This window comes from Heliangelus exortis, chromosome 22 (assembly GCF_036169615.1).
Source record: "Heliangelus exortis chromosome 22, bHelExo1.hap1, whole genome shotgun sequence".
Lineage (NCBI taxonomy): Eukaryota > Metazoa > Chordata > Aves > Apodiformes > Trochilidae > Heliangelus > Heliangelus exortis.
This window is the reverse complement of record NC_092443.1, coordinates 2431551-2449632: the sequence shown is the minus strand read 5'-3', so window position 1 is coordinate 2449632 and position 18082 is coordinate 2431551. Positions and strand designations below refer to the sequence as shown.

At 43.7% G+C, this 18082-nt stretch overlaps 1 protein-coding gene across 4 annotated transcripts in view; it reads left to right on the top strand.

The window, feature by feature from the left end:
* Positions 1–13794, top strand: part of NUP214 (nucleoporin 214) — a 41388-nt gene extending 27594 nt beyond the window's left edge. For 3 of the 4 annotated variants that reach the window (XM_071765870.1, XM_071765867.1, XM_071765871.1), the window contains 8 exons: positions 114–1868; positions 3353–3423; positions 3934–4090; positions 5846–5995; positions 8555–8726; positions 11909–12051; positions 12848–12872; positions 13568–13794. In XM_071765870.1, the coding sequence (XP_071621971.1) occupies positions 114–1868; positions 3353–3423; positions 3934–4090; positions 5846–5995; positions 8555–8726; positions 11909–12051; positions 12848–12872; positions 13568–13601 (2507 nt within the window). In that variant the 3' untranslated portion in view covers positions 13602–13794. The remainder of the gene's footprint in view (positions 1–113; positions 1869–3352; positions 3424–3933; positions 4091–5845; positions 5996–8554; positions 8727–11908; positions 12052–12847; positions 12873–13567) is intronic. The other variant, XM_071765869.1, reaches the window with a different exon arrangement.
* The last annotated feature ends 4288 nt before the right edge of the window (positions 13795–18082 follow it).

Sequence of the window (18082 nt, the reverse complement as noted above, 5' to 3'; positions counted from 1 at the left end):
CAAAACACTGTTTAAGAATCTGTGATGCCCTAAAACATGCTTTATTGTAAAGGTGAGAAATGACCTTTGCATACTGTAACTCAATTTGTAACTCCTTTTTCTCTTGCTGACAGCCCCTGCTAAAGAGTCCACCCAGACTGATTCATTCTCTCTTGCTGGGGGTCCCAAACTTGGAGCAGTCCCCGAGGGCTCCTTTGCTTTTGGGTCCCTCAAGCCAACAGGTGCTTCAGGAACCTTGGGAAATAGTTCCTTGGCAGATAGCACCCAATCAAACAAACCTGCTGCAACAACAACATCTGCTCCCTCCACAGCCTCTGGCAAGTTGGATATCCCTCCACCTAAACCAGGAGATCACTTGTTTCAGAGCAATCTAGCTGGTGAAACTCTTGGGAGCTTCTCAGGACTTCGGGTTGGTCAAGTAGATGATAATGCCAAGACCACAGCTAAAGCACCATCTACCAGTGTTGCAGGAGCACAGTCAACTAAAGGGTCTACAATACCTTCTGGTTTTACTTTTGGTACTCCTCTGTCATTAGGAAAAGCTGGAGAAGCTGCTTCACCATCAGTGCCATCAGCTGGCACAGCATCCCCATCCATCAGCACTGCTGCCACAGGCAGCCTCTTTGGCAACGTCCAGATAACCAGCACAGGCTCTTCTGGGGTGTTTAACCTGGGAGGCTCCAGTGGCATCAAACCCACCTTTTCATTTGTTATTCAGCAAGCAACCAGTGTGAGCACATCCACCTCTACCCCTTCTACTCTCTCTGCTTCAACCTCCCTCTCGTTTGGAAGTTTGAGTTCGTCACAAACTGCTGTCCCTGCTGCAACTTCTAGTAAGGCTTCAGGAGATGTCAAAGTACCATCTGTGTCAGAAAAAACATCTGAAAATGAAGCTGTAGCTGCTGGGTCTTCGTCTCAAATGCCACAGCCTCCACAGCCACAGGTACAGCTTTCAGAGTCTGTGAAAGAGCCTGCTTTACCCCAGGTCACAGCAGGGGACACCGTCTCTTCAGCCACCACATCTGCAGCTCCTCCCCCTGATGCCATTGCTAGTCCTGCTTCCACGAGTGATTTGAAGGCACCAGGGCCTCCTGCTGTCTCTGCACCTGCCCCACCAGATCAGAATGTCTTGGTGACAACCTCTACAGCAAATGTTGCCTCTCCTGCAGAAGCCACGAGTGTGTTGGCTGCTACCTCTGATGTTCCTACCTGTGTTCAGAGCCCAGCTGTTGCTCCCTCTGTGTTTGCTCCCACTTCTGCAGGCACCTCAGTGTTCTCTCAGCCTCCAAGTTCCAGCACTTCTGGCTCAGCATTTAGCCAGCCTGCTGGTGACACAACTGCCACTCCTTCCACCCCACCAGTTTTTGGGCAAATGCCAGCGGGTACCACGGCATCTTCTCCATTTGGGCAACTTCCCACCAGTACCTTGTCCACTGCCACTGCTACCACCCAGGCAGCCAGCTCAGGTTTTGGTGCTTCTGCTTTTGGCACCACCACTACTGGGGGCTTTGGTCAGCCAGCTTTTGGACAAGCACCAAGCTTTGGGCAACCAGCAAGCAGCTCTTCAGGTGGTTTTACCTTTAGCCAGTCTGCCTTTGGGACAATGCCAGCCTTTGGCCAGCCAGCAGCTTCCACAGCCACCTCCAGCAGTGGCAATGTTTTTGGAACACCAGCTAACACCAACAGTGCCAGCTCCTTCTCCTTTGGCCAGCCAGCTGCCAGCACTGGGGGTTGCTTGTTTGGACAGAGCAGCCCTCCAGTGTTTGGGCAGAACACAGGTTTTGGGCAGGGGGGATCAGTCTTTGGGAGCTCTGCCACGGTCACTACCACAGCATCCTCTGCTGGGTTCAGCTTCTGCCAAGCTTCAGGTGAGAGCAAACTGCAGGGAGGTGGGATATCCAGTGGTGCTGTCAGGCTGGAGTACAGAGAGCAGCAGCACATCACTGGGGAAGGCAGGGTGGGTTTTAATGCCTTTTTTTCCTCCCCCTCATTTGCCACTTCCTGGTTTTTGGTTTGTTGAGGTTTTTTTTTTCCAATTAGTAAGAACAGGAGCTGCAGTGTTTGTGTGGGGGAGGCTAACACTGGAGACCAAAGCAGCTTTTGCTCTGCTTTGCTGCTCATCAGGAGGCTTTCAATCCAACCTTGCATTCATTTTATACTTACAAGTCTACCTTGACTTAATTTTTAATCACATATTGTCCTGCCTGTTGCACAAGAAGCAGGTTGGATTCAGCATGGTGTGAAAAGGTCTTAAACTAGGATATTGTTGTAAATTGTTACCCTGAAGTGGCAAAGCAGCTCTGAGGACATAATCAAGGCAATGGGTACAGATGCAGCACTTCCTGTGCAGGATTTATAGTCAGGTGTAGTGCTGTATCATGACCTAGGCTGGCAAAAAAAAAATAAAATTTAAGCCCTCAAAGTGATGGGTTGGCAAGGAACTATCCTGTTAAATCCACTTTTGCATTTGGAGATAATTCAAAATTAAATATAGCAATAACATGCCCATCAGCTACCTGTCTACAGAGATAAATTGAATATTTGCACAGACCAAACCTTCTTCCTTAGCAATGTGGAGAACAAAAGGAAACTACAAGGGGTAGCAAGGGGATTTTTCCCAAAGCTTTGAATAATCTTCACAGAAAGCTCCCAGAGAAAAGTGAAAAGTACATGGTAATAATAGAGAACATGTATTTCTAAGGAAGAAAAACTAATTAGGCTTGTGTAATTAAAAATTATGGCTCTGTAGGCAAACTGCTTGCTCATTTTAACTACAGTTAACAGAGAGCAGTTAAATGGGAGAAAGTGAACTCTGAGAGGTGTTGCTAATTATAGAAATGCAAGTTATTTTATAAAATGCACTTTTGAAGTGAACTGGGAAATTGAATGGGGAGTTCTTTTTTTAAATCAGAAAACATTTCATTATCTATAACAGGGAATCTTTAGGTAACAAAGCTCAGATTCTCCTTCCACCAGGGAAATCAATGCTACAGTGCCTCTTCATGGCTTGCAGCATTATTATAGCAGTCTTAACAGAAATCCAATTCTTATATTGTTAGCAACAATCCCACAAGTGAAAAAAGCCTTTTATATTTTGTTTATTTTTAAGTTGGCCAAAAAGAATAGGAGATAGACTTTCAAATAAACTTTCAATGGAACACATTATTTGTGTTGGCACATTTGTTGAATTTGTCCAACCTTGGTACATTAGTAACATCATCTGGATGTTTTGGTCTGCTTTGGTATGGGAGACCTGTCCTTTCCCTGTTTCTGGACTGTTGTCACCACCCTGAATTGTCTTTATACCTTAGCAGTAGTTCCAGTGCTTTATTTTACTTTCTTTTTTTGGCAGGTTTTGGTTCTAGTAACACAGGTTCTGTGTTTGGACAAGCAGCTAATACTGGAGGCACAGTCTTTGGCCAGGCAAGTATTTATTTGTTTTATAGAAACAAGGGACTGTTAGGCACAGTAGACCTGTTCAGGGTTCCTTATCTAGTTCTAGTTCTGGGGAAAAAAAATAAAAATGAGAGAATTTGACATGCTCAGTAAAAAGTGCCCCAGTCTGTACCAAAGATGGTTGCTGTTGTAGTGGGCACCAAACCAGCATCTGCTGAGTGTTTTCCAAAGGGTGAGGAGAGACAAACATTTGATCAGATTCAGGATAAGATAGAGATGGGGTAAGGCACCTGCTTTAATTCCATGCTAAGTGGAAAGTGTAGGGCAAGTTTCACTATTCTGCTCCACAGAGGTTTGAGACAGACTTGGATAAGATTTCATTGTGTTATGTGTTGGAAGGTAATTAATTGCTTGTAGGTTCATCAGCCCCTTTGTACATCCAGAGGTGTAGGACAGACAAAATAATCAGCCCTGGAGGGAGCATGTGGTTTTTTTTTACTTCACTTAAATGCCCCTTTTGCCCTTCTTGTGTTCTAGCAGCCATCTTCTTCCAGTGGAGGCTTGTTTGGAGCTGGAAGTGGTGGGAGAAGTGGAGGCTTCTTCAGTGGTTTGGGAGGAAAGCCAAGTCAGGATGCAGCCAATAAGAATCCCTTCAGTTCCTCCAGTGGAGGATTTGGATCTGCAGCTTCCCAGAGTAAGTGAACAAAACAAGAATACAAAATGTGCTGTGATTTCCATCTGCTTTTCTGATCCCATCTGCTTTTCTGCTGTTAGTCCTCTTTGAGTAAATTCTGTGTTAACATGAAAGGCTTCCAGTGGGTAATGGAGACAGTGAGTGTGCATGATGTATAATCCAGAATTTTTCTTTTAGGTTAAAGGGAAACAAGCAGGGAAACCATTGAACCAAGCAAGCAAATGCAAGAAGTGTGAAGGATGTCTGTATTCTATAGGGAATTCTTTAAAATTGAATGCTCTAAATTATTTTCACTGAATTTTTGCCTGGCTGAAAGCTAGAGAGGTTTAATTATTTCTCATCTGCCCTAAAATTCTAAAAAATAGTTAAGAATCTCATCCTCATGAGGAACAAAGAAGTGCATGATGGAGAGCAGTTTCCTCAGCTTTGTCCAAAACATGCTTCTTTTTATGGAGACCATGCAAGATATTTTATCAAAATTTGCTATAAGCCAATAATAAATTTGCTACAGTCAAAGCTCAGTCATTTTTTACATCTTGGAGATGTGAATTTGTTCATTCACAGGGATGTAATAAAGGAATAAATGTGCATAGTGGTTGGTTTAGGGGTGTAGTCTGCTGGTAAGGAAGCAGAATCATGAAGTTCCTTTTATGAGTGTCAAGATTTTTTAAATTTTTATGCCAGAGTCAAGTTAAAAACTATTTTTGAGCTTTCTGGGCTAACAGGTCTTGGTAATTCTCTAAAGCTTGAACTGAGATGCTGTTGCTACCTGTAGTTTGAAACACTATCAGACTCCCTCATGCCTGTTGTGTGCAGGCACTGCAGAGCTGCACTTGTTATGTACACTGAAGTCACAAAAGCTCTTCAGAATTATTGCTTAACAGTGGCTTTCATTTAATGACTGCCCAGCTTCATAATTCCATCACTTGTGATGGTTGGGTTGGCAGAAAGCAAGGGCAGAAAGGGTGGAGTCCAGCAGGTAGAAAGCAAGAAGCAGGGCAAGCAGTGGCAGAGACCTAAAATAAGGGAACAAAGGAAAGCTGTAGAATGAACTGCACTTGGCTGGAAGTAGCACTTCAGGTCTTGAGAGAGCAAATCCATTTTTTTTGTCACATCTTTAATGATCCATTTGGATTAATGTTTGAGGTTAGTTGTCTAACCTTGCTGATTTAGTCTTCTTTTACTGTTGTGTTGGGTTTTGGGATGAAATAGAACAGATGGTTCACTAGAGAAAGGCTTTGGTTATTCTGTATCCTGCTGCTAAATGCTAAAAATCTGTGTTGCTTTGTGAAAGATGAAAACCTGAGTCATTTCTCAGTAAAGTTTGGTTCCTACTTTTAGGTCCTGTCAGTCATGTTAAGAAATACTGGAGTTTGCCAGAAGAGCTGAGAATCTTGAATTTATGGTGGACTGATGTCTGTGTTGTCAGGACTGAGTTAGCTGCTGTGATTCCTCACTTGAGGCTTTGTCTGTCAGTAACTGCAGGCAGGATGCAACTAAACAAATCACCCAGCACTGTCATTTGCTAGATTGCAGCAATAAAAGGCTGTTAGTGGTCCATCAGATCCAGAATGGATCTTGGTGGAACTACAAAGCTTTGTAAGAACAGGGGGAAACTCAGTGCTGGTTTCAATGTGTGCATTTTGTGCTTGGGTTTGGGGAAACAAAAGGAGTTTTCCTTTCTCCTGATTCAGTAAATGAAGTGTGACAGAAAACTGTTTGTTATGAGCTTCATGAGTATTTTTTTCTCCCCAGATTCTTCTAGCTTATTTGGAAACAGTGGAGCAAAGACCTTTGGATTTGGGAGCTCATCCTTTGGAGAGCAGAAGCCCACAGGCACTTTCAGCTCTGGTGGTGGGAGTGTGGCATCTCAAGGCTTTGGGTTCTCCAGTCCAACCAAAGCAGGTACTTTGTTCACCCCCACACTTACCTGAGAGAGATTTTGTAGAGCATTCTACCATTTAGGAGCCTACAATATGTGTACAGGAATTGTCTTTGAGCAATAAATAGGGGCTTAGTGATTGGACTTGAGCTGGTGAATTCAAGGCAGAGATTTATTTGCAGTCTCTTGTGCAGAAAAGCTGTCAGTAAACTGCATTTTCAAGTGTTCATTCCAGAAATTCCCATTGCAGTTTAAGAGCAGAGAGCTGTGTAAATTAGTTCTGGTCTCATATGTACTGTACAATGAAGAGTGCAGAATATGGAACTGAGTGAATCTTTTCCTGTTTTAGATGCTTCCTTGGAATGTTATTTTCTAAACTTCATTCTTGGAATGTTATTTTCTAAACTTCATTCTGGGTTTTGGAACCCTTTTTGTCCTCATTTTTTAATGAGTGAATGCACATGTGTCTGCAGTGGGAAATCTGACTCAGAAAATTCATCAGAGATGCTTTTCACTTTTTTCTGTGGTCAAGCTGTTGTTCTCTCTCAGTTGAGTTATTTCAATACTGGAAATTTCACAAAACCTCTTTTCTTTTTACTGTCATCTTCCCAAAGAAAGATCCACACAAGTGGTAGTGACTGTGATCTGTTCATCAGAACTGAATGGCAAAATGTTAATTTTGTTAATGGACCTCCAAAAATGGAGGTCCAAAGGGTCAGGCAGAGCAAAGCTTTTCTCCTCTGTCCTCAAGCAGCTCCTAAAGGGAACACTGATAAAGCCTATCTTCTGCTCCAAGTGTGTCTACTGCAGCTTCATCCCAGGGGGAAGAGGGGGAAGCTTGGCTGTTCTTGAAGTTGTCTTGAGCCAGTGGTGCTGATACTCCCTTCAGAGAAGGAGAGCTTTGAGAGGAGGCTCTCTCTGCCTTGGCAGTAGCTCTGCTGTCAGTCAGTCAAGTGGCTGAGAGCATAATGATGGTGTTATCAGATCCAGCAGCCATTTGGAAGGTGTCTCTCAAGTATTGCTTTCTGCTTGCTAGAGGACCAAGTTTCTTATCTCAGACGTGCCTCCCCTCTCTTATTTTTGCTAGAGGAGAAGGGCACTGCTGAAGGAAGCCCTTCCTTCATTCACCCAGTGTCTTAGTTTTTGTTTGTTTGGGTTTCAAAATCCTTGTTGAGATAGGATTTTCAAGAGGTTTCTGCAAAAAGCACTCAGAGCCTTCCCTCCTCTGGTTATATTTGTTACAAATTGAGATGAATGATGCATTTTCCTCTCCCAGCTTCACTGGAAGAGTTTATTTGAATCCCTCTTCTTCCCAGTTCCACTGCTTGTATGTTTAATTTTCCCAACTATTTTTTACTGTGCATTGCAAAAGAGGTTGTGTGCTATCAACCCCTGGGATAAATACTCCAACTTCCTAGAGACAGAGGTAACAGGATATCTGATCTGTGTTTAAATAATTCAGGCCTGGCTTTTCTTTTTTTCCAGCCCTTTTGTGTTTACAGCCAAACAGTATCTGTTTCTTTGGCGTGGACTGGAATTTCACCCCGGGTATTATAATGTGTGGTGGTATCCCAGTCCTCAGCCCTATTCAAACAAAAGAGAAGAGTGTCCTTCACCTTCCATGGTGTCAATTAGAAGCAGGCCAATAATATCAGCAGATGAACACAGAATAAAAGAATCTGGTTAGAAGTCCATCTCAGAGCTGCAGAAGGCAGCTGGATCCCAAACAGAAATTGCCAAGAGCAGAGTTCAGTTCTTGATTCCCTGCAGGAATTGTGCAGTTCCACTGACCTGGCATTTAATCATCACATCTTAGATTCCACCCCTTAAACCAGGATTAGATAGTACTCTGTCCCCTGAATCTTTTTTGCATCCCTGGAGCACCTCAAAACCAAGCTTGATATCTGCTCTCTGCCCTTAAGAGAAGGGAGAGATGTCCCCATTTACTGGGGAATTCTTGCTGGTGCAACACTTGATTGTGTTGAGTTCTGTCCTCTGGACACATGTGTGTCCTTCCAGAGCTTTTGATAGAAGCCAGGGTACCTGCTAGTTTTATGATGAGTGGCTGGGTGTGTTTTTTTATAATAATAAAAGCACCACTATCACATGTTGTGTGTAGTTTCTCTGTAACTTGGTTATTGTGCATGTTTGCTATGGGGTTTTTACATAAAATAAGGAGGAATTCCTTCAGGGTGTGCAAGCATGAATGACATCACCTTGCAGTCTGGCTTTGGGGACTGAGTTGATCTTGGGCTAAAATGTTCAGGAGACCCAAAATGGGGTTTTCTGCTGGACAGTCTCTCAATTTGGTTGCAGCTTTTTGCGTGCGTTCAGGCCTTTTGCAATAAAACACCCTGCAGTTTGGCAGCTTTGTGGCAGTTTTCTAAATAATGCTGTGTCCATGTGGGAAGATGAACTGCCCTGTTCTGAAAATGATCCACTTGGAAATCCAATTTTTGGGTTGGGTGGTTGTGGGGTTGGTTTTTTGGTTGGTATTTTTTTTTTTTGCGTTATTGCTTACGTAATGTTCTTGTCCTTTTTTTTTTTTTTTTTTTTTCTTTTTTTGCCTCTGTTTTGCTCAGGTGGCTTCGGTGCTGCTCCAGTGTTTGGCAGCCCTCCTACTTTTGGGGGATCCCCTGGGTTTGGAGGGGTGCCAGCATTCGGTTCAGCCCCAACCTTTTCAAGCCCTCTGGGCTCAACTGGAGGCAAAGTGTTCGGCGAGGGTACGGCAGCAGCCAGCGCTGGAGGATTTGGGTAAGTTCTCCAGGAAAAGCAATATTTATTTCCTGCATGACACAAGTTACCTCTGCTTAATGTAAAGAATATTATTATAGGGTTAATTTCCAAACTCAAATGTCCTTAGTTTGGTTGGTTTTTAAAGGCATAAAACAAAGACTTTAACCCCAACAGAAATAAGGTGCAAAATCTGATTTTTTTTTTTTTAAAGCTGAAACTGCTCCACTAAATCTTTAGATATGGGGGGAGGGGATGTGAGTCATCTTGCAAGTGTCTAAGGGAATGAGTTCAAGTCTAGGCCTGGCAAAGAAAATAATACATATCATTTTTTTGTGACTTTATCTATCCACCTTATCCACTCGCAAGATTTGGGCTCGAGATTCTGATGAGAATTCAGTTTGGTTTCTCACCTCTGGCAGGTGGGAGGAAGCACTTGTAACAGCCTGTGCTCCCAGAGCCATCTGTGTTTATCCCACACTGATTGTTTTTACCTGTTTCTTTACCCCTTAAGTCTGTTCTTGGCACCAGAGTAGACAGCACTTTAGTCTTTGTTGTTGTTCAGCAAATAACAGAATTTCAAGCAGAAATTTCAAAATTTCAATGCAGCTGCTGCAATGGGCAGCCAAAGCAATTCTTTAACACTGCATTACCACCAAGCAACATTCCTTTGTTATGTTCAGGCTACACTGACCCAGTTAAAAAAATAAAAACTTCCAGTGAAAAGAGGAAACTGGAGGTCTTCCCAATTTTGGTGTTTGTATATTTTGCAAGTGTTTGTCTTTGGTTTCGGGAGGAATTGCATTTTTGTAAGGTACACTAGAACATCCAGAAGTTAATTTTTTCATTCCTCATGAGGTCAGACAGCTGGATATCAGGGCACCCCTGAGCTGGGAGAGGTTTTACCTGGATTTTTCTGCTCCATCCTGAACTCTGGTGCAGCAGGTTGGAGAGCCCCTTTGGAAAGGTTAAAAATAGAGGCAGCTTAATTAAATCCCAGCAAAGAAAGATTTGCTTGTAGGGATGACTTAGCATCAACCTCACTGGTATTTTGTTTAGTTCCAGCTTTCAGCCATTGTGCTGCAGGATTTTGTACTGAAACTGGATGTGCTCAGTGACAGTGTTGGAAGCTTAAAGATAAAAATGGATTCAGAACAAAAAGCACAGTGATGCTAACAGAGGTCTTGCATAAGCAGTCTGCAGACTCAAAAAAGATAATTCAGTGGCTTAACTTGTGGGAAGTTTTGAGAATTTCTTCTTTATTAGAAAGGTGCAGACTCTGGTATTTTTCAGATTTGCCTGAGGAGTTTGATTTTGAGCAATAGTTTAATTCTAAAATTAATACATAATGGAGCATCTAGTACAGGGCTTCTTGAAGTGTAAAACTTTGGAAATGCTAAATCCAGAGGAGTTGTGTGCTGTTAGCTCCAATTCCTGAGAACAGCTTAAATGCATCTGATTCATTGCTGCCTCAGTCTGAAGAATCTGCATCACTCAATAAATGACTTAAGTATCAAAAATAGAAACCACTATACCTCTTCAAAGTCTGCAGTTCAGCCTATTTGTGAACAAATAATGTTTTGCTTTCATAAACTAACCTCAAGTGCCTCTCAATTCTCTTTTGTATAGGAGCTTCACAAAAGACCTGAAAATCAGGGCAAGATAGGGTTGATTAACTTGTTACCAGGCAATGACTCTATCTCATGTCTTTTAGATGTTTATTAAAAAAATATCTGTGCCTAGCTTGAGCTGTTTCTCTACTTCTGCTCTGCTTACCAGTTTTCAGCAGATGTGTTTTTCTATTTTAACTGCAAAGCAGCAGTTAGAACCACAAGTTTCCTGGTCACTATTTGCACCTCCACTTCCTTTCCCTGGGTAGACACAATTTGTGTGTTTAGTGGCATAGTCCTGAGGAGATGGAGCACTGTGAGAACCTCTGCTCAGATGCATCCCCCCATCTTGCTTCTGTTAGAAAAGAACTCCAAAAACCTGCTCTGCCCTTGCTGAGGAAGCCACATTTGTGGTTCTGAGCTGAAGTTGATTGCAAGGTACATGGGTCAAGAGCCAAACCAGGGACATGGGGATGGAGGGCAGGGCCAAAGCTGGAAAATCACTCAAGTGCCTGTTGTATCTCCTGCTGTATCTGGAAGTAGTGGGTATGGGTGACAGTGCTGGGGGGGGAGCTTGACATCCTTTGCCAAGTGAATTCCTTGTCACACTGCTACAAGGGTTGTCTTTTATCTGTTATATTTTTATATTTATATATATTTAAATATATGTTATATTTTTATATTTATATTTTTTATCTTTTTATATTTGTTTTGATGTGGTAGTTTGTTTCGTTGGGTTGTTTTGTTTTGTTTTGTTTTTTTTAAACTCATCTGGATGGATGGAGAGGTGGGTTAATGTCCTGTCAGGTCATATTTTAAGTCAAATGACAGGAGTTAGTGTGAGGCACAGCCTTGCAAAGCTGCCACTTGGCCAGTTTGGGGAAGGGCTGGCACTGGGTTGGTACCAGTAACATTGTGCACGTGTAAAAGTTGTTGCTTGAACATTTTGTGCCTGCATTTAGCTCAGTTGAAGTTAGAGAAACACTCATCTTTTGAGTGCACCTCTTGTGTTCAGAGCTGGGAGAGGTGTAGTGGGGGTGGGAGGGCATGGAACCATGATGGATGTCATGGTCTCATTAGTGTGTCACACTGAGAGCTCTGCAGTGCCTGGTTGGACAGAGTAGGTGGAGAAAAGAGACCAATTTCCATATGTTAAAGTGTTTCTTATTTCAGTTCCCAAAAGCAATTAGGGAAATAACTCAAAGATAGTGGGAAGAAATGTCAGGTGGGTGCAAATCCCCAAGAAAGCTCTGGAACCAAGCATGGCTGGGGAGAGAAAGGAGATGAGAAATCTGCAGACAGCTTGGGTGGACAGTGAGGAAGTGATGATCATTTGAAGGTTGGGAGTCTGGGTGCTGTTTCTGGGCTCTGCTTTCCCTTTCTGACTGATGTAGCTGCAGCATGTAGGCTGAACAGAATGTGTATGTACAACCATCTTTCCCAAACCAGGAAATCTGTTTCCAGAATGAATGTTCATAATTATTCATTTGGGGTGGTCTCACTCTTTTGATGTGTCCTCGTTGTGGGTATGGGGACAAACTTAGAGTTAGTAGAGAAGTTGCTTGCAAACATAAATTTTCTCTTTATTTTCAGGTTTGGTGGTACCAGTAGCAATACAGCATCTTTTGGCACGTTGGCAAATCAAAATACCCCAACGTTTGGATCACTGTCACAACAGGGCACTGGGTTTGGCACACAAAGCAGTGGATTCTCAGCCTTTGGGACAACAGGAGGAGGTAGGAGAGGCAAAAATACAAGGAACCTAACAGCCCCCATGTCTTGAGTTTTCCTTGGAACTTGGGTGGGACTCTTCAGCTCCCTGTTAAAAATCTGCCTGGTGCTGATCTTGCTGTAGGGAAGGCTCCATGTCATGGAGGACTGAGCTGCAGGGTGGGGTGTAGCATTTTCCCAGACTGTCTCATAATTCCATCACAGATCAGCTGTGACAAGTCAGTAATTCACTACTACTGCACACTTCATCAGATGGTTGCTTTTCACACCTTTTTGTGGAGCTGTTCTTCCTTCTCTAAGGAAAATACTGAGCAATAATCAGTATCAGTACCATATGTATGGGTTACCTGTGTGTGAGTCTTCAGTGTCAAAAGATTATGCATTGCAAAATCGACCTAAAACACCAAGTAGCCAAATTTTTATGGTGTAATTCAGTGAAGCTGCAGTGATTTACAGGGCCTGTGAGAGGGGACCTGTTCAGTGGTGCTCTGCCTGCCACCACTGCCTTGCATTAAGCACAAACTCCCTCTGAGAGGTGGATAAACCAGGAACATTGTATGGAGCTGCTACTAATGAGTGGATGTGATTAGCAGTGAAAGCAAAGCCCTCTCAGGAGCTGAGGCAAGTCACTTTTCTTCTAGGTGGAGAGTTGACTTCCATTGTTTGCCTGTCACTCTTCCCCTGGCCTAAGGCAGGGAAGAAACATTTTTCAATCTGTGTTTGGGAGGGGACATTTACAACAAATCTTATGCCTTCATTTTACCTTCTAACAATTCTTTTTTAATCTTGCCTTTCTTTTAGCATTTGGTTTTGGATCAACTAACACGTAAGTACTGTTTTGTCTCTACCTCTTTGTTAGGAATACAAATAGGAGCAGAGGAGAATAGTTGAGAGGTTTACAAGAGCAAGCCTTGAAAGTAGCAGTAACATTCTAGTTCTCATTTCCTTTTTAGTGGCTCTGCATAGAGCTCCAAGTCCAGGCTTTGAGTGTGTGTGTTCCACTGAGGCTCATCTTTCATATAAGAGAATTTTCAGTTGGATTATGCTCTTCCTGACCTCTCATGCACATGCTGTGTGGGCTCAAGCTGTGTGTGTGAATGGAATCTCTACTCCATTTCTCAAGTTGAAACAAGGAATGAAATCAATTGGTACTTTCTGGCTGAATTGAGATGCTGATTGACAATTAGGGAACAGGACTAAGTGGGCTCTGTCACCCACTCTGCCCCTGGCTTGCTGGATTATTTCTAGCAAGTTTCTCTTGCTTTGTTTCCCTCTCAAGTAGAGAAAGCACATGTATCTCCAGATGGCAGGCTCTAGAATAACTATAATTATATCCAGTGAGCATGTATTGATGCACTCTCAGGTGAAGTATGCTGGAAATACCAGTGTGTTCTCTTAATGAGCTTCTGATACTTGGGAGACTGGAAGTTTGTTTGAGAGATCTGCTGAATGAATGCTGCCTGAGGGAGATTCTGGCACTCATTGCTGTGCTGGCTTTTTTTTTTTTTTCTTGCTCCACAGATCTTCCTCTGGATTTAGTGGATGGAGAAGCTAAGAACATGCTGACCTCTCCTGCAGGACTCTGCCCTAGCTCTGGTGTTCATGAGTCACCTACATGATCAATATCCAAACAGTTTTTCTTTTACATACAAATTTTCAGACTTTTTTTTTTTTTAAGAGAAAAGATTTCACTTATTTTTATGCAACATTTGTTCTCGCTCTATATTAAACTATTTTATCTGGCTTGATATTATTTGTGTTGGATGGGTTTATGTCCCTGGATCTAGAAGGAATATATGTGTGCTGTGGTTACCAGCCTTGTACTGAACTTTCTGTTGTTCATCCCTTGCTCAGACAAGAGTGTGGCTCATTTTGGTTCCTGATATAAATCAGTTTTCATTGAAGAGAATAACTTGATTATCCTGGGCTCTTGAGATGGGGCTGGAGTTTGCCCTGCTAATTTTAAGTTTGGGATGGGGCACATGTTTATCTAAAGTGCTAAAACTGAGTCATGTGTGAGCCAGAGGCTTAGTGGAGAAATAGGAAATTATCTGAGGAGAAACAGGCAGCATGCAGAACACGTTCCCATGGCAGTAACGTTCAGCAAAGAGGTGGGAAATAAAAGCTCTCCTATTTTTACCTTTCTGTAAATTTTGCAGAACTCAGAAAATGGAACTCGTGTTAAAAGGAGAACTTCCTGGCCCTTGCATTTGAAGTGTGACCTCTGTCCAGAGGCTTTAGTGATTTTTTTTCAGGTTATGGCTTTGGCTGTTGGATTCTTCTGTCAGCTATTTTTTTATTTCTAACATGGATGAGATTGTACTTTTTCCCCTGTCACTTTTGGCTTTAGTCAATAATGTTTGTGAAATTCTTATGTTTATCCTTAACTATACTGAGCAGATATTTTGAAGGATGCCCTGAGGGCATTCTGCACAAACATTTTTTTTATTTGATGCATCTGACTCCATGAAACCTCTAAATGATGTAATGGGGTTTTGTTGCTTGGTGAAAAAGACATTTGAAATAACAGCTTGAATTAGCTGTTAGTTGAATTAGTTGAATACGTGCAGATTGGTTTAACTTGTTGTCCTGTTAGGACATTCTGGGGTACTTCTGCTTTTCCTGTTTTCAGCAGAAACATTGTAGTATTTTGTTCTCTTTTTTCTAATACCACACTGTGCTGACAGTTGTAATTTTCTGGTTTGGTTGGCAAGTGGGCATGTGGTTGCTTTTTGGAGTTGTAAGTAGTTGATAATTCCTTGTTTTCATCTCAGATGTTTGAAAGTAAATTCTGAACTTTATCACCAACTCCTGAAGAAATTGTTTTTTCAAAGTAAACCTAAAAAGTCAGTGTTTGACCTGTAACCTCCTGCTACAGCTGCTGAAATTGTCCTGCTCCTGGGGATGACATGAGGTAGGTTCCTTTTAAAAAGGAAGAGCACTGAAATGCAGGGAATTCAGTGTCTACAAGGCTTATTTTTAGCTGCAGGGAGGCTTTGCAAGGCTGTAAGGCTTTTACATACCCCCTGGGTTTCTGAACCCTGGTGTGCTGCTGTTGCAGCACTGTTGGTTGCTTGTTGATACCCTCCCTCCCCTCTGATGGAACAGAGCAGGTGACACAAATCCTGGGACCCCAGCCCTAGAGAACATTGACTGAAATTTGCTGCTTTGGAAATGAGAGAAAAAGCTGAAGGTGGGTTGAAGCCTTCCCTCCCAGTGTGTACAATGCTTCTTAGTGCCTAGAGGTGATACTGCTGTTCTGCTTTCCTTCTTATTTATAAATAGCAGCTGGCCCAAACCATTGACCTTAAATTCTTTGCATTAATCTCCCCTTGCTGTGGCATGTGACACCTCCTAGCAGGGCTGTATCAGCTGTGCTCCCCCAGATAGCTAATGAACCTCTTGCTATGGAGAAGATTGGCTCGGGAAGAATGTGGTGGTGGCATGCTGAGCCATTTCAAGTTTCTTTTTTGGAACGAGGGGAGCAGTTGGGGGTTGTCCCTGCTGTGCTGCTTGGTACCTGTTCAACTCCTTTACCCTCTGCAAGTGAAGGGCTGTAAGGATTATTCCAGATTCTGACAGAACACACATTTTCTTGCAGTGCTTCCAGAATCATGGCTGAAAGCCCAACCCCCTGAACTATCTGCCCTTGAGAAACGGGTGCTGCTCCTGGTTTCCATAGTAGCTGCTGGAAGAGCAGAGCAGTTGTAGAGAGGCTGATCGTGACCACAAACCTACAGGAATACTGACAAAAGGGTTGACTTTGAAAAATCTGAATTTTTATTAGATGACTCAAGTGCCCGTGGCTCTGGGTTGGTGGTTGCCAGAAGCCCTTTTAGTCTGTCATCTCTGTTACGTGGCTGGTGATCTTGTGGCCTCTGTCCACTTCTTTGTGGCCAGTTGGCCACCAAACAATAGAGCTACCAACACAGAAAGCCTCTCTTGGCAGACCTGCTAAAGAAGCCAAGGGCTAGCTGGGCTTGGAACCCTTTCATAAGTTGTGTTGTCCATGCTGGTGAGTCCCCAGATAATGAATAACCACTGTTTCAGGACTGCTCTGCAGGAGATGATCTGTTTTATCTGTGCCTTTTTTTTCCCCCTTGCCATTTCAGTCTGAGAAGAAATTTTTCAAGGCTTTTGTCAAAGGTTGATTCTTAATTATTCCTAATGAAAGATTTTTTTTTTCCTTCTTTTGAGACCATGTTGTGGCCTCGAGGCAGTGGGAAGCAGAGTGCTGGTGATGCTGTGCTCTGGCAGAGCACTAATGATGGTGTTAGAGACCTGGTGGGCAGGGAGAGAGTATCTAAAACTCTGGGGAAACCAGACTGAGGATTTCTACTACCTTTAAGGTTAAAGAGCAATAAAGCAAAGTGCCTTTTTCTGGGAAAAGGGCAAAGTGCAGCTTCATCGTGAAGAGGCACAGAATGAAAGAAAAAAAAAATTTAATCTCCTGGCTGAAAACCTTTTACTGTATAATACTTTGTGTTCCAGAATTAGGGAATTCACAGCACTCACAGCCTCTGCTCTGCAGCTCCAGTGGATCCCTCTCCAAGGAGGGAAGGTTGTGTCTCCATCCTTTGCCCTCCTGCAGTGTGTGGAGAGGTGACCAGGGGACAAATGCCAGTGGCATCACTCTGCTGTCCAACTGAGGAGGCATCAGACCCAACACTTGTCCCTGGTGTCACCTCATCCCTCATGGCCACCTCCCTGCCTGAGAGGTGCTGGAGCCAGAGCTGCTTCTCTGTGGGAAGAACCAGACGTGGGGCTGACACGAGCATCCTGCTGGGGACAGGTTCATCATCAGCCTCACCTGTGAGCTGCTGTGGTGTCTGTGTGTGTGTGGTGAGTCTCGGGGACATCTCTCCAGAGGATGAAGTGACATTTTATTTATCATTTGATTTATCCCTTTATCATTTGATTTATCCCTTCTTGGTTTCCACGTCTCCTGCCCTTGCGCGCCGCTTTCGGCGTTGCTTACAGGGAGAGATGATTCTGTGTGAGGCTTTGGTGTGAGCTGAGGGAGTTTTGTTCCCAGATAAATGTCATGTTGGGCCCCAGGGGCTGGGAAGAGGCAGACACAGCTCAGGGGAGGGGATGTGAGCAGCCCTTGGTCAGCAGAAAAGACAAATTCAATCTTTTCTCCCTCTCGCAGCAGCGAGGCCCCGGATCTTGAAGCCGTCAAGAAAAGACCCAACTTTTCCTCACCAAGGGATGGGCTTGGAGGTGGCACGTTTTCTGGCTCTGCACACCTGTGTGTGCCCCTGTCCTGTTTCCTGAGGGCCCCATGGTTATGCTCAGCACCTTCTGTGTCTCTTCCCCCCTTTCTTCCCACACCCCTTTTTTCTGCAACTTTCAGTGGGTCACAAAGCTCCTTCTCTGAAAACACATCTCTGGCTCCTGATGCAGAGCTGGGACCTTCCAGTAAGTGTCTTTATCACACAGGGACACACTTTGTGCTGCCAGTGCCTGTTCCCTGAACTCGTGCTGTTCCCTGAACACGAGATAAAAATGAAGTTGTGTGTTGTCAGCCAGCACATTACTCAAATGCAGCTCTGGGACTGTGGCACTGCCCTGGGGTGCTCGCAGCCACAGCTGATGCTCTGAGCTCAGTCCCACCTGGTCACAGAGGATGCCACAGCATCCTCTTCCAGAGCTGGATGGGGACAGGTGACCCCTGTCCCTCTCCTGGAGCAGAGGGTTGGGGTCAACCCCATGTCCGTGCTCCTCTCTGCACTTCTGCTCTGTAGGAGCTTCCACACCTCAAATGCTTCTGCACCAAAAGGTGATTTAAGCTGTTACTCTTTTGAGGGGCAAATATGGGAGAACCCCAAATCCTGGTAGGAATCCTGGTAGGGTGGGACCTGACTCCAGTGCTGCTCTCCTGGCTGGGGGCTTGTTGCCAGGGCTCCATCCCTGGTAGGTTTGTGGGGACCAGTTTACAACAGGGTTACTATAAACCCTGAGGTCTCAATGCAGATTGTTTGAGGAGCTCTGTTAGAGTTATGTGTGTGCCACACGTGCCACAGTATTAGTATT